At 49.3% G+C, this 24,756-nt stretch overlaps 1 protein-coding gene and 1 long non-coding RNA gene across 12 annotated transcripts in view; one reads left to right on the top strand and one right to left on the bottom strand.

The window, feature by feature from the left end:
• The window catches only part of FARS2 (phenylalanyl-tRNA synthetase 2, mitochondrial), a 310,909-nt gene that overhangs the window by 94,105 nt on the left and 192,048 nt on the right, over positions 1–24,756 (bottom strand). For 10 of the 11 annotated variants that reach the window (XR_004313368.1, XM_032462447.1, XM_032462440.1 and 7 more), the window contains one exon: positions 15,616–15,767. Coding sequence is in view for 9 of the 11 variants with exons in the window: in XM_032462447.1 (XP_032318338.1) it covers positions 15,616–15,767 (152 nt within the window). In the remaining 2 variants the exon portion in view is untranslated. Of the gene's footprint in view, positions 1–15,615; positions 15,768–24,756 lie in introns of those variants that run through there. The other variant, XR_004313369.1, reaches the window with a different exon arrangement.
• LOC116658174 lies at positions 727–10,560 on the top strand. Its single transcript, XR_004313373.1, has 3 exons — positions 727–836; positions 3,503–3,508; positions 10,550–10,560. It is a non-coding gene; the product is annotated as an uncharacterized LOC116658174 (long non-coding RNA).

The raw sequence follows: 24,756 nt of genomic DNA, 5'->3' as shown, positions 1-24,756 counted from the left end.
GTATTCCTGGTATATAAATAGATTAATAAAAGCTGATAACCAGATATTTTATCCTTTATAAAACCCCAATAGAAAAAGTAGGCAAAGCAAGCATTTGAACATTAAGAGAGAAACACAAAAGATTAACAAATATATGGAAAGATGCCTTTCACTAATTAGTGAAACAACATGCTCTGGTAGGTATATGTAAATAAATGTGACTTTTCTATGTCAAAAAAAGCATTAAAACTTAAAGGAATACATGATGAAAGCAGAATTCTCTGAATACAAACATATGCATGCTTATCCTACATATTTTTAAAAAAGAGTGGAAAAAAGGACAGAAGAATGCTTATCTCTGAGTGGAAGAACTGTGGGGAATTTAAATTCTCTTCCCTAAGCATTCCTTTCCTAAAATAAAGATCCATTACTTTCAAAATCAAAATCCAGTACTTTCACTATGTAAAAAAAGAAAAGAAGGAAGAAAGGAAAGAAGGAAATAATTTTTAAGCTTCAAAAGGTTTGGAGGCAATAAAAAGTTTGCAGCAAAAAGGGTCTAGAAACCAGAATATATAAAGAACTCTTACAGCTCAACACCAAAAAAAAAAAAAATCAAACAATCCAATTAAATAGCTGTCAAAGGACTTGAATATATATTTTTCCAAAGAAGATTTACAGATGGCCAAGAAGTACATGAAAAGATCGTTTAGTCACTAAGGAAAAACAAATCGAAACCCGGAGGAAGGAAGGAAGGAGGGAGGGAGGGAGGGAGAGGGGGAGGAAGGGAGGGAGGAGCGCTGGAAAGGATGTAGGGAAACTGAAACCCTCACACGCTGCTGCTGGGAGTGAGAACTGATGTAGCCATCGTGGAAAACGGTATGGCAGGTCCTCAGAAAGGTAAACACAGAATCACCAAACGACGCTGCAATTCTAACTCTAGGTGTGCACCCAAAAGAACTGAGAACAGGGACTCGAATAAATACTTCTACACACATGCTCCCAGCGGCATTATTCACAGTAGCCGCAAGGTGGACGCAACTTGTGTCTACTGAAGGATGAATGAATAAGCAACCGTAGTGTCACATACAACAGAGAACAAGCCATAAAGGGCCATAAAGGATCGACACACGCTAAAATGTAGATAAAACTCAGGAACATTATGCTAAGTGAAAGAAGCCAGATACAACAGGTCACACAGTGTCTGAAGTGTCCAGAATAGGGACATCCCTAGAGACGGGATGCAGACTGGTGGCCGCCAGGGGCTGGGGCTCGAGATGTGAATGGGAGGGAACTGTGTAATGGGTTCGGGGTTTCTTTGGGGTGATGAAAATGTCTTGGAACTAGGTAACTCGACAGAGATGATGGCTGCACAAGACTGCGAATCTACTAAATGCCACTGAATTGCTCATTGGAAAATGGCTAACTTTATCGGGTGAATCTCACCGCAGTAAAAAATACAAGTTGGGAGAGGGCCTTCCAACTTTGTCATTCATCCCTGAGTCTGAAAGTCTCCGGATTCAGAGTTGAGATGCAGTAATGCCCGTGAGGCCGGGACCCCTCACACCTGCTGTGGATTGTTTACATCTGTTTTTCCATGGAACACTCCCATCGGACATTTTAACAAATATCATTTCCCTGTTTTCATTGGGAGATCGGGTGAGAAACTGGTTTTAAAAACAATGCAAAATGTAGAATAGATAAACAAGACTATACTGTAGAGCACAGGGAAATATATACAAGATCTTGCGGTAGCTCATAGTGAAAAAAATGTGACAATGAATATATGTATGTTCATGTATAACTGAAAAATTGTGCTCTACACTGGAATTTGACACATTGTAAAATGACTATAACTCAATAAAAAAAGTAAAACAAAGAAAAAAACAATGCAAAGGCCCAAGTGATAAACAAATACAAAGGTTTAAAATTATTGATATTGTTTTACTCAAACTTTAACGTTCACGTTTACTGACAACATGGAACTAAAACCTCCTTTTAAGTACAATTATTAGCCACTCAAGGCTGCGTACCATCAGAGCTCTTTTTCACAATTACTTAGAAGTGTGTCAGCACGATCGAATGTAATTTTAATTAAACAAATTTGCAGTTACGAGAACAGTAACTGCCCTGCCGTTTTTACTTTACAGCATGAGCTGTACTGCGCTACACAGGAAACCAAGTCAAAGTCTAATTTAAAATCGTCAAATAGCATGATTTCGATACATAGATGTCCAAGTTGGGTCCTGTTATAGAGGCCAATTTCAACCTGCACTTGGTCCAGCCAGTGGCCAAGCAAAGGCACCTGCAGGGCAGCGCGGCATCCAAGACCTCAGGTGATGCAGAGGTGGGGGGGGGGCTCCACCCAGGGCGTAGGGTGTGGAGGAGTGGGTACCAGTAGCCTGGGGGCCCCGCTGAAATCTCTAAGACACATTTGTTTCGCTTCCTGAGAAACACTTGAAACAGCTCTGCTTTGAAGGTTGGAGGGTCCTTGAATTTTGATGTCGTGCTATTAGGATTTTTCCATCTTGAATAGCTGTGTTGATCTCCTTTACTTAAACAACGCTAAGAATAGCTTCTGTTCAGCCGAGGCTTCTCCAGAGTCTGATCTGTGTAATATTGCCGGGTACGTTCCTGTACCAGACATGAGATACCAGCACTGGGGACTCATATTTAAGCAGGCTCCCTTGCAGCAGGAATCCTGAAACGGAGACGCTCAATGGGCAGGTATTCACTGATTCAATCGAGGTTAAAAAACAACGTTCTAAATATAATCGACTCTCCTCTGCTTTCCCTGCAACGTGTCCCTCACACTTCCTTCCTGGCGCTCTTCCTCACGCTCTGGGAAGCCTGTTTCTGGGCTGAGAGGTGAGTGGAGGTCAGGTCCGATTTCAAGACCTGCGCGTTCACTGTCCGGTATTGCGCTCCGTTCCCAGGGGTCTCGGGCTCTGGAGGAGGTGACCCTGCCCTGGTAGCCACACAAAACCAGCGGGATGCGTGTGTGATCTTAAGGAGATTTTTCTCCACGTGCTGTTTTAAGAAATGCTGATCAAAGTATTGTTCAAATTTTAAATTCTACTCATATTTCCAGGTCTTAATTATTAGGCCACATCCTTTCTTGAGCTGAATGCACTGGCTCCGCCCTAGGAGGCGGACCCAGTGAGGCTCGTCCTAAGGGGGCCCCCGCAGCAGGGAGCTGCTCTCTCAGCACCACGTCTGCACAACTCCTGCTCCGCACAGGGGGCCTGGGCGAGCTCCTTCAGCTGCCTTGTTCCACCCCTTGACTATACAGGAGGGAACACAAAAACAGGGAAGTGGCGGAAAGGCGCAGCCTCCCTACAGCGTTTACTCGGAGGGAAGATCACCAGTCACACGGCCCCCAAGAGGCAAGTCTGCCTGGTTGCCAGAGTCGGGACGTTCTGTTTGCTCCAGAACAACTCAGCCCTAGCTATCTGTCCATAATTCATGTATCCTCTAATTACTAACATTTGTGGAATAAATATAAGTGAAAGTTGGACAGGGGCAGTGGAAGGTGAAGAAATTGATTATCCAAAATATCTTCTACAACTGAACTTGCTATTGAAGACCTTCCAAGGGCCAAACCCACGTGGCCGCGGCGCACCAGCGACCGGGCTCCATCGCGGCGCCTCGGCGAGGCTGGCCCTCCTGCGGCTTCTATCCCAGCCGCTGCGCCCAGACCTCGGCGTCTTGGGTCACCCTGCTGAGTCCCTTCAACTCACTGTCTCTTCTGTTCCCTGAGTCTTCCCTGGGGCCCTCTCCACATCTGCCTCTTCTCCCGTTCTGGACACTTACTGGGGTCTCGGGCACGTCTGGTGCTCCAGCTGCCAAATACGTGTTCTAATCCCCGCCCCCATCTCATGAGCTCTCAGGTCGACTTTCCTGTGCGCCCCACCTGAGCTCAAGAAGTGCAAAGTCATCAAGTGACCCCTGCCGAAGCGCTGCTCTCCCTGCCCCCTCCCTACCTCTGTATCCACGCCGTCCTCTCCGTCACCACATGCAGGCTCTGGAGTTGTCATTCCTCCAGCCTCTCTCCCGCACCTTTCCCATGGATCTTAATCCCTACATATCTTCTCCATCAAGGCTCCTTCCTGCCACGTCTGGGTGCAGACTCACCTCCTCTCACTTGGACCAAGCAGACATCCTTTCCTGCTGCCAACCTTACTCCTGGTCTCCACGGGCAAGACAGAGCATCATTCATAAACTGCCAACAGGTGAAGCAGCTCGATGATGCCCCATGTGCTCTACAGGTGAGCCCATGTTTTTGGAAGGGAACATGAGACCTGTACGATCTGGCCCCTTTCAGACTCTCGGCTTGTCCCACCCCCACCCACCACCAGGCTCACTGCACTGAACTCCTCTCCCATCTCTGTCCTCCTGCCTCCGTGCAGGCTGCCTGCTCTGCCTTGCCCTGTCCCTATCTAACTCCTGTCTGCCTTTCAAGATTCAGCTGGACTGTGATCTGGAAAAGTTTCTTGAGCATTTAAGGCAAAGCAAGAGACTGCCCCTCTTTGACACCATGGCGGGGCCTCTCTCGTCTAAGGCCCTTTGCCCAGCGATAGCAGGTATCTCCGCGCACCAACCTCCTGTCAAGACTGGGGGCTCCTTGAGGACGAGAGCTCATTTTTAACAGTCGTCGTTATACCTCCTGACCACGAATACCACAGACAGCCCAGGACCTCCCCCGCATCAAGCGCTCAATGCGTGTTCACTGGGATGGATGCATCACACTGAGAGCATTAATTTTTAGCTACTCTGGCTCCATTTAAAACCTGCACTGAATAGAAACCTCTGGAGCCCCAGGGCCAGCCGCAGCACACCTGTGGGCTGCTCCAAGTTCTTGGACAAGGAAGCTGATGGCTTCAGCCTGTTTCCTCTCCCTCTTTGCCCTCTTCCACTGCCCAGAGTCACTGGAACCCATCTGGTCTCTAAGTGATGGAAACCCACGTGAAGAGCTGAGACGACAGGGGAATTAACACTGGTGGGGGGAGTCGGGGAAGGACTGTGGGAGGGGCCAGCGCAGCGGAGCCCGCACAGGGCGGTGGGGGGGGGTACGCAACCCCCAGCACTCTCTCCATCTCTCACTCCACTCTGCCGCTTGCTTCTCTCTCTGCTCCCCCGTCCTCCCCACCGTGGGAAACATGGCCAGGGGTGGGTCCCAGGAAGCTCACTTAGAGCTTAAGCTCTTGTGTTTTTCACCCAAATATTACCAAGAAGAGGCCAATTAGCCCAGCTTTGTTAGGTGCTCACCCTGGGCCAACCAACGGGGCGGAGGGGCAAGACCCAATGGACCAGTGTGGACGCTCCCCCATCAGCCCTGTGTGTGCAGCCCAGCCAAAGCTGCCTCCAGAAAGCGGGGCCGACAGCCACGTCGGGTCCCCCACGCCTGTTCCTCTCGACAGGACGGCTTCAGTGCACAGCGGTCTGCAAACTCCACGATCAGGAGATCTGAAGTTTCTCTGCCTTCCGTCTGCAGACAGCAATCTCCTTCCGCTTACGTTACCTTCCTCCTGTAACTTCCCTAGCTCCTCATCTTGTGGCAAACAAGCATCCACATAAACACATCACATGTGACTGCCTGAATTTCTATCCAGCCTTGTGATCGCTCCTCTTCCAATCAGAAAAGGGTTTCCTAGGAAACCATGAGTAATTTGCTTCCTTCCGACCCCCCAGGTTCCTGATCCTGGGAACTCAGAGCTTTAAAACACATTTTATATAGGATACGACCAACCTTCTGAAAAGCACTTTCCCCTCTTTTTCTTTCCTTCCTTTTCTCTGTCTGAACATTTGGTCCAACCCACACTATTTTTAAACCAGCAGTTCACTCAGAACCCAGCTCACTGCAACCTGACTCCTGTTCCTGAGTAGCAGTCCTCACCCTGCTTTTCTCTCCCGTAAGAAACCATCATATCGACAGGAAAGAGTTCTGGTCACTCAACCAGAAAATGCTACCAACTGGGGTGTCTTTTTGGTCTACACAGAAAAGGGATGTTGGTTATATCCTGGGAAACATGACAGAATGGACGTTCTTTCTTGCTCTTTACCATTCATGCATAAACATTTTTAATCGAGTAGCTACTATGTTCTATAATCCAAATACAGTAGAAAGCTCAAGGCCCAGGGCTTGACGGACGCTCACAGCGCCAGGGCGTCTCTGCTCAGAAATCTGAATTTTTGAAGAGTGACCATACAGTCTGACCTGTCCGCACCTGGGACTTCCTTAGAAGGCCCATTTTAGAGACCCAGCTCCAAAACCGCCCATGAGGACAACTGTGTGGTGATGCTATGTACAGTTTTGCGGTCGTGCAGTGTCAGGGCCATATTTGGATTTGTGAGTCTCTTGGTCACCACGACAGCATCACTGACCGTGAGGGGCGTGGTACATTTGGGGCAAAGCCTCTTTGGGGTGTGAAGCATGAGGTGACAGATGAGGGGACGGGCAGTGGGGTGGGTGGGGGAAGGCTGCCTCTCCCCGCTGGCTCTGGGCATCTATATGGGTGGCAGCCAGTGTTAAGAAGTGGTCTTGTGAACACAGATAACAACTTTAAAGACCCCAAATGATTGAAAGCCTTTCTCATAATTGTCCCAAATGATGGGGTGGGGCTGCCCCTCCCCATCCCATTTCTGCCAACAAATCTGAGACTTGCTGCCCCTGATGGGCCGCCCTTGGGGCACACTGTCACTTGCTTTACTCTGATCAGTGCTGCTGGGGGTGGGACAGGGTGACACTGAGGGTTGTGAAGTTCTCCCACCTTGCATCTTGGAAAGAGCATTCCGTCTCCACATCACAGAAAGGTGCCCAGGATGCCAAGCGGAGACACAGCCAGAGAACCCCCTGAGAACTGCTACTCGAGAATGAATGGGGAGAGAGCAGCTTCCTGGCTGGTTTTCAGTTCCACAAAGGTGGGCTGGGACGCAGCAGGTCACAGGGACGCAGCCCACGGAGTGCCCGGCCCCCCGCCCAGCCTCGCCTCACCCAGCAGCGCCTGCTGCCTCCCTGTTCTGCACAGACCTGCTCCTTGGGGCCCTGCTGAAGGTAATCCAGTAGAATCCCTCAGTACATAGTGATGGGGGACAGGGAGGGGACGGGGAGGTCAGGGACGGAACTAATTGTGTTTTAATGTGTCTCACGCTGCTGGCCGGCGGGGCTGCTCTGTGTTAGCGATAAAATGTACCCCTCGTGGGCTGCTTTAAAAAGAAGGCTTTAAGGAGAAGAGGAGCGAAGGAACAGGGAAAAGAAATATTAGGTTAAAAATAGCTATCTTAGAACTGCTTTCTGGGCTGTCTGAGCCGCGACAGTAGACGTTCTTACACTCCTGCCACCATTGCTGCAGTAAAAGTGAAGGAAGGGCAAGAAGCCAGGAGAGTTCTAAGCCGGCCCCGCCGCCTCCGGCCGTCTCCTTGGTACTGTGAGCTGTCAATTTCAAGGGGACATCACCTCTGAAGACCAGCTGAAGCTGGCTCTTCCTGGCTGGCCAGTCTCTAAGTTCCGCTAACTGCACTTAACTTGGCTCTGGCTCAAAAACAAGACCAGGGAGTGATCTGCAAACCAGTGGCACCAGGCCACCTGCCACTGCTCACTGCACTTTGCCAGCAGACAACCCAGAGCATGGTCGCCCTGACTACGGAGCCCTGCTGGCCAGCATCCACCCCACGGGAAAAAGTATTTTAATTTTCTGTCTTGATTAAAAATTGCCTCCTCAAGTTGTAGGGAGACTGTGTGTCATTTCAGAGTGACAGCTTATTTTATTTATATTTATTTTTTAAATTTTTAAGCTGAAGTACAGTCAGTCATAATGTGGACCCTTTAATGAAAAAGAACATGAAAATGAACGTAAGTATATATGTATATGCATGATTGCACCGGACACCAGAGATGGACACATTGTGACGGACTATACCTCAGAGTGACAGTTTTCTGTGTGGTCTCATTCTGTTTCCACCTAGGATCAGGGCTCCCTCGTCACTGCATTTGACTGCCAAACCCAAGACTACTAGCTACACTGAGGTCATTCTTTATTTAAAAAAACAAAAACAGAAACAAAAACCAAGATAGGCTGACTGTGAGAGTTATTGATTCATCCTCTAATACCAAGCAATTTTTTTTTTTAGAATTCTGTGATTTTCAAAGCGTTTCACATATACAGGCCCATCTTATTTTTGCAGCTGCCACTTAAAGATAACAGTGGTAGAGATGGCAGCTGAGGAAACGGAGGCTCAGAGTACCCCAACACCAGACACCCAGGACGTGGAGAGTCAGGAATCGACCCATGGCTTCTGGCTCTGAACCCCGAGCTCTTCCTGCTGGACTACACTGCCTCTCCCTCCAATGCCGTAAGCTATTTCCAGCCGTCTGAAAACAGTGCCTCTAAGGAATGAAAGAGGATTAACTAAGCATCCAATTAAGGCACTGAGGGAAGGTGGAGGGGCGCCACCGTGCACTGGACCCCCCAGTGAGTTCCATCAAGTGGAGCAGCCTGGAGAGGTTTAAGTGCAAATGGAGAATAAAAGACAGGACTGAGCCCACGGGCAGGAGGAGGTACAGGGCCTGACACGAGGATGGGGACCAGGAAGGCGGCGCTCACGTTTGTTCTGAAAACTGCCCAGTGGGCCCACTTGGCTGAAGATGTTCAGCCTCTGGCTTCTTGCCAGGAGGGCGGGCCGGGCTGTCTACGGTGGCCCCTGACTGGCCAGCACTGAGTTCCTGAACCAACAGTGGCTCTTCCAGACCCCCTAGAACCCCAGGAAGTGGCCTGGTGCCAAGGGCTCTGCCCATCCTGGGTGACGACAGTTCGCTCGGCCAGTTAGGCTGGTTCCTTCCAGAATCTGTCCTGGGACAACGGAGAGACTGGCAGGAGAACACTGCAGTCAAGGCAGAAAGGGGCAGAGACGTGAACGTGTGTGTAACTGGGGGGGGGGGGCACTGGCTGGAGGACCGAGGAGGGGGACAGAGCCAGAGGCCCCCAGATGCAGACGGCCTTGGACCTGCCTCAGTTCCGAGGGGCTTTCCAGCTCTCATTCAGGTGTTTCCTGACATACATCCCCTTTGTCTTGAAGCGACCACTGTGACTCTGTCCTGACAACAAGAGTCCAACAACCCAGAGTTGTTTTTACAGAAACTGAGGGTTTCTACGAAAGAGGGCTCACTCACGTCACTTAGAATCAAGACTAGGGTATGTGCCAGTCACAGGGTGTCAGGAGGGAGGCGGACACACAGAGCCTGCCATCCTGTCTCCCTGGTGAATCTCTCCAGGCCGATGGCCTCTTTCCTCTGAATCTACAGCCCTAGACACATGCCTCTCATTCTGGGTCAATGACAGTTTACTGAGCATCAATTACGTGCAAGAAACCAGGCAGCCTTCATTAGGCTTGACCAAGCGTATTGTCACCTCGTGCCTTTTATTGCTAAGTTCACTCTTCCTGTGTTTCTTGGCTCCATAAAAACTGGGATCTTCCCTTGTGCCCCCAATTAAGCCAATGTTTCCTGTAACACAGGCACTCAAGAATTAATTGGTAAATTTCTTTACAGCCTGCCCCTTGTGTGAGGTTCAAGGAAGTCTAGAAATGGTGGTGCCTGAGTCAGAAGCTACTGAGTCCAGGTTAAAGAAAACATAAAGCTCTGTGTACACAGTAACCCTCCTCCCTTGTGAAGCAAGGTGAGAGGCCTGTCCACCTGGCCCATGCGGCTAATCAGACTGTGGGTGGGCGTCCGACTCCAGGGAGCCGGTTGGCCGGCTGCTCAGTGATCTCCGCTTGGGCGAGAGCAGCTGAGCTGAACTGACCAGACTCCTCTGTGGAGGGGGTCAGAACTGGGCGGGGGGCTTGCAGCCGGTGCTCGAGCTGGAGTCTGAGGGCTGCGCAGACCCCGGGCTGGGCAGGGCATTCGGAACTCTGCAAGATACAGGAATCACAGACACTACCTGGTGGGACGGTGGGCAGAGAGAGTGTGAGAAACAAAATGGAACAGAGAAGTCGCGACTGGGTAGACACAGAGCGACGGGGACAGAGAGGTCAGAGCCGCCGCGCTCCTCGTCCCCCTGCAGCCTGTCCGGCCCGCCCGGCTTTCCCGCGCTTCAGCAGGTGTGATCCGTGGAACCGCCAGGAGCTCCGGTGGAGCAAACCCCTCCCCCCGTGTGAGGTTCTCTCTCTTCACCTCACTGGTCGTAACACAGAAATCAAGCACCATTTTAAGAAGCTTTTTTCATAAGAAAACATTCTCCATTAACCCATGTCCCAGTGGTTCTCGACTAGGGCCAATTTGGCCAACTAACAGGCGTTTGACTGTGTCTTCAGACATTCTTGCTGTCATAAGGGGGTGGGGCCGGACATGCTACTGGTACCCAGTAAGCTGAGCTGCTAAGCATCTTGTGCCCAGGACAGTTCCCAGAGCAAAGAATTACCTGGCCCCAAACATCAGTAGAGCAGAAGTTGGAAAGCCCTGCCCTAGGCCAAGGGGGTGATACACAGAGCGTCTACCAGCCTCTGCATGCAGGAGGTGCCACCTGATGCACACGTGGAAGAAGCCGAGCTTGGGGGAAAATGTGATGACAGTCAGAGCTGTCGTGTTCGGGAGATGAGATGCCGGGCGCACCTCCACCCTTTCCTACTTCAGATGTTCTACGTGTTGGCACTGTTGCTGGATGCAATTTGACACAGCAAGGCCATATCAACACCCCAGGAAAAGAAGGAAGGCCAGGAAAGGCTGGAGGGATGGGGGGAGGACAAGACCCGAACTGCCGCATCCGCACTGTGCCCCCACTGGTCCGGGAGGAGCTGTGAGCGCGTGACGTGCGCCCCGCACCCACTCAGAGGCAGGGCCAGGCCCTCATGCTGCGGCCCCTCTCAGAATTCTGTTACAAATGATGGCAAGTGCTCTAGCACAACTTCTGCTGAATTTTTAAAAATTACCACAAAGAACCAGCTGCTAGGAAGATAAAGGGCGGCAGAGGGCGGAGACTTGGGGCTGGTGTCCGGAGCTCGGCCTGCTCCCCTCAGCCCTCCCCCACCAGACCCTGACCCACCGCCCACAGGCTCAGGAAACCGGGTCCATGACTGCACCACAGGACGTGGCAGAGCGAGCGGTGGCCCTGGGACCATGGTGTGAATCCCGAAGCAAAACTGGTCTGGGGACAACTAGAGGACACCTGGGGACATCTCCAGCCAGCCCCTGCCGCAGACACCTGAGACATTTCTCACCACCGACCCCTTCTTCTTTGCAATCAAATACTTCTCTTAAATCCCTGCACTCTAACTTTCCAGAAGCTCTGCCCTCGGCTCAAGCCAAGCTGGTTCCACCCAAGTCCAGGGCACGTCAGAGCCCATCTCCACGGCTCAGGAATAGCTGAGCAGCACCCCCGACGAAGGGGGGGCAGGTGAAGACCACGGCTTCCTCTCCCTCGGCTCTGCTCTTTCTCCAACCCAGGGCTGAGAACCAGCGTGAGCAACTGCTCTAGAGGAGGCGATAAACAGCGCACACCACAATTCCTGAAGTTGCACAGACTTAGAGACTAAAGTGATCAGCGTACTCATGAATGTATCAAAAAATGATGTCTAGGTTCTTTTTAAAAAAATTTGGGGGTTTTTTTGGGGGGGAGGGAAGTAATTAGGTTTCTTCCTTCCTTCCTCCCTTCCTTCCTTACTTTTTTTCATACTGGAGGTACTGGGGATTGAACCGAGGACCTGTGCACACTAAGCACGCACTCCACCACTGGGCTACACTCTTCCCACCAGGTTCTCATGTTGACTTACGTAATTTATTTTCTGAAGTTTTCTCATTATTCAGTACATGCATGTGGTGCAATATTCCAAAGGTATCAGAGCACACCCTGTGACGCCAGCTCTCCTCTCCCCAGAGGCAATCACTGTTACATTTTCTGTGACATGAAATTTCAGGACTCTAAAAATACTGGTGCACATAAAGTGGAAAAGGTTGCCCCTGGGAGAAGGTTCTGGGGGATGAACTGGAACAAAACATCACCTTCTTCAAACCTGAAACACCGATCCTCCTTCAGGACTCAAACTGCTACTTGTAATCAAGAAAAAAAACTGCTCACTCGTCTAACATTTTGAAATTAGGCTTCTGCTCAGCAGTTTCCCCCTGAAACATCTTGGGATCTGTTCTCGTTCAAAAAATAACACCTCATTTGTCCAACAACTTGTTTATTCAGAGACAAGCCTCTGTCCTTCACTCTGTCCCAGTATTTTTCACAGTTTCTGATGTGAGGCAAAGAAGGGGGCAGAGCCCTTCTGGACTACCCGGAAATACCTGACTTACATGTTCAGAGAAGGAAATAAATCTTGAGGTTGAGGTTTGCACTGACGAGCACAGGGTCCCTTGCCACCACTTGAGTCAGGGGCTCTTTTTTTTTTTTTAAAATGGAGGTACTGCAGACTAAACGCAGGACCTCGTGCACACCGGGCACACACGCGCTCTACCCACTGAGCGACACCCTCTCCACTGAGGCAGGGGCTCTTAACAGGAGAACAGGAGGACACAGGGTGCTCCTGGAAAGACCTCCCGGGGGGGGGGGTTCACAGTCTGTGAGAGGGGGTCCTTTAAAAAATTACCTGTATCTCCCTGCTCCCACCAATATCACGGGCCCGCAAACCATGGGCCAAATCCAGCCCGCCACCTGTTTCTGTGAGTAACGCACAACTAGAACACAGCCACACTCACTCAGTTTTGCTTCGTCTGTGGCTGCATCCATCACGGCAGAACTGGGGAGATGTGACCAAGACCATGGGGGCCACAAAGTCAAAAATATTCGCCATCTGATCCCAACAGAAAAAGCCTGCCACCCCGCCCTAGCTGTTCCCCGAGAGCCAGTACACAGAGGGCCATGTTTACTAAATAACGCATTCTTTCCCTCAACTAGGTCCTTTCCTCAGGCCTATAAAAGCAAGGTTTGTACTGATAAGAATCTGAAAAATATCAGCTTAAACAAGATACTTCCTTCTCACATCAAAGTCCAGGACTGAATCGACCCTAGTGTTAAGAGACTCAGGCAACTCTGATGCTGTTGCTCCCACCACACAGCTTCCATTGCCAAGGTCACACCGTGGTCCAGAATGGCTGCCCAGGCACCAGCCACTACATCCACTTCCAGGCAGCAAAAAGGGAAAAGGACAGCCTCAGTCCAGCTTTTAAGGAAACTTCTGGAAATACCACTAAAAATGTCTGCTTATAAATCACTGGCTAAACTTGGCCACAGAGATACACTTTGCTGCTCTGGAAGCTCAGAAGTGTACACTCTTAGTTGGTTGGTAAGTTACTGAGATAAAAACAAGACTATTTTATTTTTACAGTGGGAGGTTGTATATTGAGTGATGACTAGCAATCTCTGCCACAGGAACCTTACGGCAATCCCTGCCTCCTAGGAAGACAGGTCCACGCTCCAGGCAGGACCTCCCCCGTGCCAGGGACCCCGGCAAATGATATAGTCTATTTTCTGTAACGTCAGCAGACAAATACTGTCTGTAAGCTCCAAAATATATTTAAAATCTGCCAAAGCAGCTGAAGTCAAGTAGAAGCCAAACGGGAGGGAGTGAAAAGTAGGAACAGAGCGGCGGAGCTCAGCAAGCACGAGCACGAATGTCTTCCCCGCAGCCGGGCTTACACTCTCAGGTGCAAAGCCTGCGTCACCGCCAAGCGTTGAAATGGGCCTGCACAGAGGTAAATCTGTGTGTAACAAGGGCAGGTCTGGGGGGGAGGCAGACCCACGCAAAGAATCCAAGAGATGAATGAGCCGTACTTAAAGGAAGATCGGTTTTCGGCAGTGGAGGGAAAAACGCCTTACAGTTGTGAAAACAACTAGCCTGAATGACTGCCTGGCCCCTCCCACCACGCCAGCCCCGACCTCGGCCCTCGGCCTTGTGCAAACGCTGATTCAGAAAACGCAATGCCTTCAAATACGAGTGACAGAAAGGCATCTATATATACACCACTGATGCAGCTACTAAAATACAGGGAAAAAAATATGGAAAGTGGCAGAAAAACTTACTAACAGGGAAGTCACAGAAAAATCCTGCCATTGATCATGTGAAATTTCTAGCCAAATATTCTGCAGTGACTTTTAAAAACCAAATGAAGCGATTCCTCTAAGAAGGAAAAATCACAAAGCAGAAATGACTCCAGGAAGAGGCAGGGAGAAAACAGGAGAACTGAAACGTGAGCCTGAAGAACTCAGAAAAGGGGGAAAAGCAAAGTAACTGAAGATGGAAATGGGACAGGCGTCAGAAGCGACCACAGAGGACCTGGGGGGACAGAGACGGTACTGACCAGGAAAACCCTCAGAACGAAGTGGAGAGAAAGAGTTTAAAACACGAGAGAGAAAACAGCAGGCAGAGAGGATCAAAGGAGGTGCTGGTCATGCATGTCTGGATCCCTGAAGGAGGGTTCAGAAGAAATCCTAACAGATATGATTCAAGAAAACTTCCCTAAGACCCAGGCAGAGCCAAATCTGGTGAGAGGCAACAATACACTCACCAGGGAGACCAGTCAACACTGAGATGGATGCTGACACAGTCATTAAATTGTTAAGATAAAGAATCTTTTAGGGAGAAAAGGAAAAAGGTGGAGTCTGGCCTCAGATTTCTTTATTTCAAGTTAAACCTGAGAAGACAATTGAGCAACACTTACAAGATCCTTACTAAAAAAATGGGCAAGCCAAGGATTTTATACCCAAGAACACTGTCATTTAAGTATAAACAGATAAACAGCTTTGCACATGCAAGAGCTCAGGGAATATTGTTTCCCTAAGTCCTTGAGCAAGCTTCCAGATGGTCGGGGCGCACGATGGTCCCCTGTTCTGACTGCAATCAGGGTACCGTTCCCAGTCTTAGACGTTGCAAGCCCTGGTTCTTGCCTGACCCCGCATCCACGTCTCTTCCCACCGCCTCTCACCCACTGCCCCAGCTCCTTGAGCTGCCGTGTTCTCTGCCCCTCCTGAAGTCACATATGACACGCCCCCCAGGGTTCACATGCACGTTCTAGAATGCTCCTTCCCCTTCCCTCACTTTCTCAAAGAGGTTTTCCCCTGACTCCTTGACCAAACTCAGTGTTTTGATTATGACCCATGTTTTTTCCCCTCACAGCACTCACCAAAAATCTGTGCAGTTATTTACTTCATATTTGCTTCTCCCACAAGACTGTAAACCCTCAGAGAAGGCAGAGCCAAGTTTGTTTGGAACACACTTAATTCCTGGGACGTAAAACAGGCCTCAGCAAGTGGTAAGCACTTAATAAATATTCACTGAGAGACTAATAAAACAGCTTTTCCTCCACACACTGCTCTTTCTGCTTCATTTCCTTGGTGCCTGGAATGTGACACGGCAAGAAATCACTTCCCAAAACAATACTGAGAAACTCCAAGGTCTTTAAAACCTTCTGCTTTACGTACTTTGTTTACAAGGCAGGAAAGATTAAAAATGCACTTTAGAAAGACTTTCAGAAAGTACCGATATAGAAAGAGTTTTCTGATACGCTGTATCTTCACTATAAATTCAGAAGACATTTGTCTCCTGTGCACTGGGTTTCAGCAAAACTGTATTATATATATTTCCATATGCCATTTGCCACGTCGAGACAAAAGGGGATAAAATCAGAAAGTTTTTTTTACTCACTTTGGATGTTCAAACTTGTCTATGAGATCAACCTTTTCCACCAAATCTCCTCCAATTGTTCGGACCAAGTCGTAGAAATCGTTCTCGGTGTAATTCTCAGGAGGTAGCCAGAAGGAGATGTCGTTCATCACAGCAGGGTACTTGCTGAGAGGCTACAAAATGAGAGAAGGAAAGACAGGCTGATTGGTTAGTTGGTTGACAATGTTTAAGGTTTTCATGGAAAGTTTCACTTGGGTTAGTTAGAAACTGCTGGCAAGACATTATTTCAGTAGTTGAATTTTCAGGAACAAAATGAACTTAAAAAGTAAGTCAGTATTCAAAATTAGCAAATTCCATTATGACTGTTACAGATTCTTATCACACTTATGTGTGACATTACTATATATTATACTTACATTATCACTAATGTTCAGTTTAGTACAGAGTAATTTGAATACATCATATTTCAGTTTTTTTCCACTTGGATACTAGAGGAGAAAAGTTCACAATTAATTAACAAGCAATTCATTAACTTCCTGCGATACTTTCAGGAAGCCGTTTTAATAGGGAAATAAGTAAGGGCTTGTCAAAATTGGTATTTCAATTAGAAATGTCATTATTTGTGTTAGTATTTCTAATTATTAAGGGAGTGCTCCTAATCATTAATAACTTAGGCCCCTAAGGATGTGATAAACACAAATGGAGCCATTCTCCCATTTTACCCCACTTTTCCAGTTTATTAGGGCTCACTAATGAGTTCACTATATAAAATTTACATTTAAAATGAGATACTTTTAGAAGTTAGCACATTTGTTTACATGGCTTACACACGTACCTCACCAATATGTATATATGTATCACATATGCACACTTATGAACAGATGGTTGTGGTGGTGTATGTCTATACGTTACCACCACAGCAAAAAAACATTTCATTAAACGTTTCACTATGTAATTATGAAACCTTCCAGCCAAGGGAATATCTGCCACAACTGTAAGTGTGTTAGAAGAACAAGTTTATAAGTTCACTGACACCAAGCCTGATAAAGCCCTTGGTGAATCACTGATTAGAAAAAGTACACAACTTTTTAAATGGCAAAACCTCTGAAGAACCAAATATTCAAACATAAATGATTATTCAAACTGAAATATCAATAAAGCTGTCAAACCAAAGCATGGGTTCGGAACACACATTTCAAGTGAACATAATAAAGCTCTCATCCAGGCGCTCCTGACAAAACACCACAGCTCCCAAGAAACATCCTTTCTTAAGAGTTAAGACGCTGTGATAAATAATCCGCGGGGCAGTGTAGCAACAAGAGATGCGGGAGTTGGATGGTTACGCGGTGCTTTCCCTTTGACAGGACCCTTTGGCCACTTAAGGAACATGGAAATTTAGGGAGATTAGATTAGAGGCAGAGATTGCCAAGAATTAGCATGAAATCTCCTCTTCAGTGACAGACATGGGAGGAGGAGCCCAACCGCGGTGAGCGCTGGCGTCAGGAACCCACGAGCAAGTCAAGGGGACAACGCAGTCAACGGAATACGGGGCCCCCCAGACGTCAAATAACAACATACAGTAGACATTATGGCAGAGACAGTTTTTAAAATCACGGAGAAAAACCCAGACTATTGTATTGCAAACCTGCTTCAAGCGAACAAACGGTAACAAGGTTAAGGCACCCCCAATAACTGAGAATGTGACTCAACCTGGAGAAGTCTTGACAGAGGGACTCAAGTTAAAAATGAGGCCCCTACTCGAAAATGACTGGTGTCCTTATAAAAAGGGAAATTTGAGCCCAGAGATGTGCACCCAGGGAGGTGCCACGTGGGAAAAAGCCGGAGGCTGGGGTGATGGGTCTGCAGGACAAGGGACACCAAAGTCTGCAAAGCTAGGGGAGGCTGGGGACAGGCCCTCCAGGTCTGCGGAGAACAGGTGTCTGAGGCCCCCAGGGTGGTGCTCGCCACGGCGGCCCCGGGAAACAGCCCAGCCCCTCTGGGGGCAGGCGTCCTCCTGGGCCTGGAGGAGGACCACGGGGAGCTGGCCCTGGCTACTCCCTGCTCCACACCAGGGAAGGACAGCTGTCAGATCAAAGGCGGCGACCAGTCAGGCGGCGGCCTCGGCCTTGCCGGTGTTCACACCCCTGAGGAAAACGTATATAAAACAGAGACAGTGTCTGCTGAGCAGACCGCAGGGAGGAGGACATGAAATAACATCCCTATAGCACATCCTTCATCGTTTTCTAACCAAAACTCGGACTCGGACAGTTCAACGGACACACAGTCTGACAGCTGCCCAAGACCCGGCGGCAACTCACCAGGACGCCACAGTGCCTGGGGCGGGACACGGGGCTTATCGGGAAGTGAGGCTGGGGTTTAACGGGACGCTTCCGTCCTAGCTGGCTCCTTGCTCCGGACTCGCCCCTCCTGATGTCGCCATGGACCCTGTGAGGTGAAAACGCTCCACGGTCAACCAGCCATGAAGCAGCAGAGCCACGACCCAATGCTGGGCCAGGCCGGGCTCTTAACCCCTCCGCTTTAAGGCCTCCCCTTTAAAACAAAGGGCTCACGGTGAGGCAGGGCCCCCAGGCACCGCCACTACCCTCCCGCCAGCACCATCCAGCTCCCTGGCCCAGAGCCTCTCTCTCACGTTTTGCCTCTGAAACGGCTTACTTACCCCTAAAATTCTATTGGTTCCCTGAGCTCACTCCTGATTGGTTGTTTCCTCCACTCCTGATTGGTTATTTCCTCCACTCCTGATTGGTTCATTTCCCTAACTTCTGATTGGTCCATTTGTAGTACTTCATTTGCATGGAGCTCACTTCTGATTGGTTATTTCTCTCCCTCCTGATTGGTCCATTTCTACAAAGCTTATTCCTAATTAGTCAACTTTCATTATACCTTATTTGCATATGATGTTGCAAAGTGTAAACTGGCAGCCTATAAAAGCCTGTGTAAACGTACAGATGGGGTCCAAAGCTTGGAGTGTTAACTCCTCTGGGCTCGCTGGTGTAATGAACTTGACTTCTCCAACTCTGCGAGTGCCGCTTGGTCTCTCTCCTGGATCCAGGTTGCTGTCACAACCGAGCTATAACACATTTTTTCTGCAACAACGGAACCAGCTCAGCTTCTAACCCTGTTCCCTCACGTGGCCCCTGCAGCCCAATTAGCAACTGTAAATGAGGCCAAATCTAACGTTTATCCCCAGGGTGCCTTCCGCGACATTTCCTTTCTCACTGACTCATTTAGCTTTTAGGTTAATTATCTTGATTGGTAAGCACTTACAGTCTGTTTACCGTCTATGTGATCATGTTCTTCTCTAAATTAACTTAAAAATCAGTGTTACCTATAAAAATAGTGTGCACCACCCATGACTTGGCTTTACGTCCAAATGAGAGCCCTTACTTTAATCCTATCCAATTGTTTTGTAATAAAAAAACTGCTTCTCAGACTTGGCTGGCAGGTTTGGTACTTGACAAATTCAGGTTGTTCTAACTCAAGGCTTCATGCTGTCTTGATGTTTACAGATTTCCTCCCTTTGTTCCAACATTTTGTTTTCCTCTTACTTATTTTCACCGAGCGCCAGGAGCACAGCGTGCTGGTCAGAAGGAGGCACAGAGCCCGCTCGGGAAACCTTTGTTCCGTTACTTCATCAAGAAACCACAGGAGACCCACACCAAGTTCTAAGCAGTCTTCCAAACTTTCAGGAAGTTTCCCATATTTGTTCTTATCTTTTGACAGAATTTCAGTTCTGTTTGAAGATCCACAGAAAACAAAGAATTTCCACAATGAGATCACGCGGAACAATCATTCTGGCAACTTTGTATGGAGTTAACTTCCTGTTTCCCTAGTACGGCCCCCAACTATCTACTGAAGTTCTTAAGAACAGAAACAGAATTTCAAATCTTACTGAATCCTCTTGTAACAGGGAAGAACAAACCTGACTCCATATTTGATCTGTTCCTTTGGCTCTAACCCTGGGCTCTGTTTCCTGGGCTTAGCCGTGCTGGTTCTGCACATTCTGTAAAAGAATGTTGCCTAGAGCTTGAAACACATAGGAGAGCCCATTCTCAAGGTTCTGACCTTTAAGGTTATAACATTTTCCCATTCATACAGAGATAAAAAGTTGCAGAATAGAAAATGACATTTGTTTAGATTAAAAAAAAATTTCTTTTGTACAGCAATGGGAACTATATTCAATTTCTTATTATAACCTTTAATGAAAAAGAATATAAAAACCAATATGTGTGTGTATGTATATGTATGCCTGGGACATTCTGCTGTACACCAGAAATTGATACACTCTAACTGACTATACTTCAATAAAAAGTTAAAGAAAAGAAAAGAAAAGAAACGAAAGAACACTTGTCTTGTTGGAGGTTTACAGGGACACCCTGACCTGACCCATGTGGACAGCTGTAAGAACAAAGGATTCCGACACGAAGAGGTTTGCAACAATCACCTCCCCTTCCCCTTTTTAGTATAAAAGGAGCCTGAATTCTGACTTGAGGAAGATGGTTTCCCAGGACTTTAGTCCCCCGGCTTGGTCTGCTGGCTAAAATTGTTCTTCTTTGCCCCAACACCCCTCCTCCTGATTTACTAGCCTGTCATGCGGCGAGCAGAACGAGTTTGGACTTGGTAGCAATCTCAAATTTCCTTTAAAGCTCAAGAATTCTTTATTTAAAGCAAATCAGATATGACCAGGCGCAAGGAAAACAAGGGTGGCTCCTAAGACCTCAGTTAGGAAAGTGGGAAAGGCCACCAGCGCACATGGCCCCACGGGCTCTGTAGGGCGGAGGGGTCCGGAGCACAGTTTAAGAGCCCTGCCCGAATGTCATGGTTTTGAACTTAAGAAACAACGAAAAAAGTAAGCCTCAGCAATCCTTGTTCAAGTAAAATTTCACCCGTGCCTCTGAGGGTTAAAGAAGGCACCGCAGCGGGGTGAGGCCTGCAGCGCAGACTGCTGCCTTAGAGCACGGGCCGAGCATTCGCACAGAACACAGATGCCAAAAGTCAAAGAATATCTTTTAGGCGTGACGAGCATGTCCTGAGATGGACTGTGGAGAAGGTCGCACACTTCTGTGAGCCTGCCGAAGGCCACTGAGTCGCACAAGTTTCACGGGTGAATTGTCGAGGACATGGATTACATCTTAACAAAACTGTGATGAAAACAATAAATGAGTAAATAAATGTCTCAAGGAAGAAATACGGGTCTCTAGAATGGAAAACTTCCGTCTTCTACTCGGTCTCTGTATGTCACCTTCAGAACTTACCACAGGCTTCATTTCTTAAATTCATTTTTTCAGGTTAAAAGATGGAGACTTCAGGGCCAGCATTACCTAGCTTTTCTTCCCAGAGGTAAAATACTTGGAGAAGTTTTGCACAACCATTTACATCTTCCATTAAATTTCGTGCCTGTATCTTCACAGCCTTATACAATCACTGTATTTCAAGTGCCATCACCTAGAGTTTTGTGAGTACAAGCTTTCCCAGTTAACCGTGTTTACCGGGATCTACCCTTCTCCCTTCCGTGTGCCTCAGGTCCGTGAACGGAGGTCCTAGAGGAGAGAATACATCACGGGCAGCCAGGTCTGCTAACCCCCAACCCCAAGTAACCTGGAAACGGCAGAAGCTGGAAACGGCAGAAGCTCCGAGCAGGGCCTCTTTGAGGTGCTCGCGGATTCTGTTTCATTTCACATCATCTCAGTCTCGGCAAGTCCCCGTCCTCACAGGGACGGGATGTGCCGTGAGGGAGAGCCAGGAACTTGGACTTGCCTGCATTCATGCAGAGCGGGCCTTCTGACTCTTCCAGTGTTCAGAGGAAAAGGAGCAAAACCAAAATTAACCTGAAGAACTTCAGACATCTGATTTCCAGTGGCTTGTTCAAAACTGGAGAAAAGATCAAACTTTAGGCCTCTTATAGAATGGACTCCCTTGGACCCGACCTTCTTCATTCCCTCCTCACCCCATCCTCTTCCCCCTCCACTCGTCTGCTGCTCCTTTTAGGCCAGATCCCTTGATACTATGGGTTGGTATCTCTTCCTGACCCCACAGTGTATAAGAATTAGCCCCCGGGGGCCGACCTCCCCCTGTATCTGTGTCTAAAGCTTTGTGCTCTGTCCTGTTTGGAGCCAGAAATGCCCAGGGGAGGGGCATCGGGCAAACTACTTCTGAAAACATTTACTGATTTGGTTTTTCAAGAAAATAGTCTAAATCAACCCTCAGTCATAGGGGAGAAATGGATATGGAACACAAAGCTAACTGTGATGACCTGTTTTTGAGAAAACCTCGTAGGGAGAGGGAGGAGCAGGGGGTGGGGTGGGACGGGATGGGAGGAAATCCCAGGATACGCAAGACGCTGGTGATCAGGTGGGTGGTGGCTGTACAGGCATCCACTGTATTATTATACTTTCTAACAAACATTTTAGTTTCCAAATATTAGATCAAATGAAAATTAAAGAAAAAGTGATATCAATTTTTAGTCATTTGCCCAGAGAAATTATATAACAGAGGGAAACAATGGCCACAGCTGGTGAGTCACATTTTAAAAAGAAACTGTTCTTTTTCTATATTTAAGATAAAATTCCATCTGTTGATATTAGATTCTGTTTCAATAACAAAGAGTTCAGCTTCCTCACGTCAGGGAGAAACATGAAGCAGGATTTTCTTCTGCTCCAAATCCACACGAGTCCAACAAAGTTTACGACACAGTTCACAGAGGGCAGGTGGGACTGACGCCTTAGGTAAAGGTAAACTGGACCGCGAACTCGGGGTCCTGATGGAGAGAGCCCCGCCCCTGACTCAGGTGACAGATGGCAGAAAGAGGGGCTTGAACTGGAGCCTGGGAACAAGACAGCCAGCACCCACCAGTCCCTGCTCTGGGTCTTGCCTGTGCCGGCTCCCCTGGCTCCTCAGACCATCCCTGCCACCGAAAAGCTCACAGGCCAGAGGGAAGGAGGTCGTGAGAAGTGGTACGTGCCCTGGGGCAGAGGGGCAGACACCGCCATCTTTGTAAACATGGCTCAAAGCCTGAATGGGGTCACTAGATTACGGCCCTTTCCTGGGGAAGTCACACCTTCCACGAAGCAGGTAGAAGTCTCAGTAAGAGAAACTCAACACAAGAAGAAAACATGGAGTGCACACACCCCGGCCTTCTGTCGGGCCAGAACCCCCCGACAAGGAGGGCAAGGCGGTGAGTGATCACTTTACGGGAAGACGCTGCCGTCACAGGACGCCCACCGCACAGAGTCCCCGGGTTCGGCTTCTCTCTGAGCCCAAGTCTCCACCTCTGCAAGAAAGCACTTAGCACCTCACACTGTCGTCTGATCAAAACTGTCCCCCACGACGTCACAAAGGCCATCTTGTCAAGTGCACCTGAGAAGTGCTGGCAGGGGAATGGCCCTTCCTCCTCCTCAGGCCGGGGCTTCCTAAAATTTAAACTACAAGGACCAAGTGCGACCCAACTGTTCTGACCCACTGGTCATCCGAGCCGTGCCACCCTTCCTCCCAGAGGCCAGAAGAGGACCGCATTCTCACTTCCACGGCGCTGGGGCGGCCTTATCCCTTAGGTACATACTTCAGAGGATTAAAGGACAGATCCTTTTGGCCGAGGGGATGAAGGGATGATGGACAGGAAACGTGGACATGCTGAGGGCCGCCTTAGACTTTGTTCTGAGGGCTGCAAGGTCGACTGTGGAGCCGGAGACGGGGGAACCAGCACAGGGTGCCCCAGGCTGAGCACGAGGTTGGGGGAAAGCCCTCGGGTTTCCTCTCAGGCTGGCACAGCAGCTGACCTTGTGGGCCAGTTACTAATCACCTGCTTCGGCTCCAAACCTGCTTCTGCTCAATCTGTGTGAGGCTGGGCTGGGCTCAGCAAAGGGCATTTCTGTTCTGCCAGTGGTTCTCTGGAGGGAGGCTGCAGACGGGAGGAGGGAGGCTGCAGACGGGAGGAGGGTGGCTGCAGACGGGAGGAGGGAGAAGGGACTGGCTCCCCTCCGCAACCTCCCACCCCTACCCCCCGTCTCCGTCTCTTCAATACTCAGCAAGAAAGCTCTCCGAGGGCTACACCCTCAACTAAAGTACCTCCATCCCTGCAAGGAAGAAAATACCAGACTAGGATCCTTCAAGTTTCTATTCCTTTATCAAAACAAAAACAAAAACAAAAACAATAACAAAACTCAGTGGTTTTATTGATAGAGCCCCGAGAAAGGGAAAGGATGTGTGAGGAGCACCAGGAGGGGCTGGTGCTTCAGGGAGGATGCACTGGCTGGAGGACGCACCGAGGAGGCTGCCATGTGGCCGAGACCCCCCACCACCACCCTCAGCCAGGGTGGCACCACCGGAGTCCAGCCAGCTGCTGCCCCGAGGGGCTGGTATTAACTGCGGGATAAACAGCACCGATTCAGACAACCTCCCCCTGCTCTCATCAATCAGCACAGGACGCTTCCTCCGTCCTGCCCCCCAGGGCTTCCCCTCCGCCCTGTTCCCCTCCGCCCTGCAAGGTCATAAGGAATTTAAGCCTGAGCCTGAATAAAATGGCATCAAACATTTTCCTAGGAGCTATTTTCCAGTCACCTCCTTCCCAGTCACCTGCGGGTTGGACTGGTTTGCAGGGCCTCCCTGGAGACCCCGTCTTCGCTCCCACGGAAAGTGTGAGGAACCGCAACTGGACAAACCAGCTGCTTGGCAGCGCTCTCCAAGGCCCTGAATCTCTTATTTATTTGTTTATTGCTTGGCGAGGGAGGCAGAAAAGGGTGAGGATGAAGGGAAGAAGACTGACTCCCCCGTCCAGTTGGAGGGCTGTGTTTCTTGGCCACATCTCTTCTCGCACCTGCATCAGCTGGTCAGGCAGAGGCTGGGGAGGGCGACAGGGAGGTGCTGGAGTGGTGAGCCTCCCGGGAGAACGGGCAGGGGAGTGAGCTGCTGGAGAACCCTGAACTTGCCCTGAGCCGATACACTCGTGACCTGCCGCCTGCCCCTCCCCGCTCATTCCGCCCACTGCCAACGAACCAGGACCGTGACAGGGCCCGGGGCGCTCAGGGAGGCCGTGCCGGCCTCACCCTTTCTCGGACTCTGGCAGGGAGATGAGGGAGACAGCGGAGATGGGAGGGGAACGAGGATGTGAGAGCCCAGGCAGGAGAGCAAGGAGCTCTAAAGCAAAGG

The sequence above is a fragment of the Camelus ferus genome, chromosome 20, assembly GCF_009834535.1.
Source record: "Camelus ferus isolate YT-003-E chromosome 20, BCGSAC_Cfer_1.0, whole genome shotgun sequence".
In the NCBI taxonomy this organism is placed as follows: Eukaryota; Metazoa; Chordata; class Mammalia; order Artiodactyla; family Camelidae; genus Camelus; species Camelus ferus.
The sequence above is the reverse complement of the archived record's forward strand: the minus strand, read 5'-3'. Positions and strand labels throughout refer to the sequence as shown.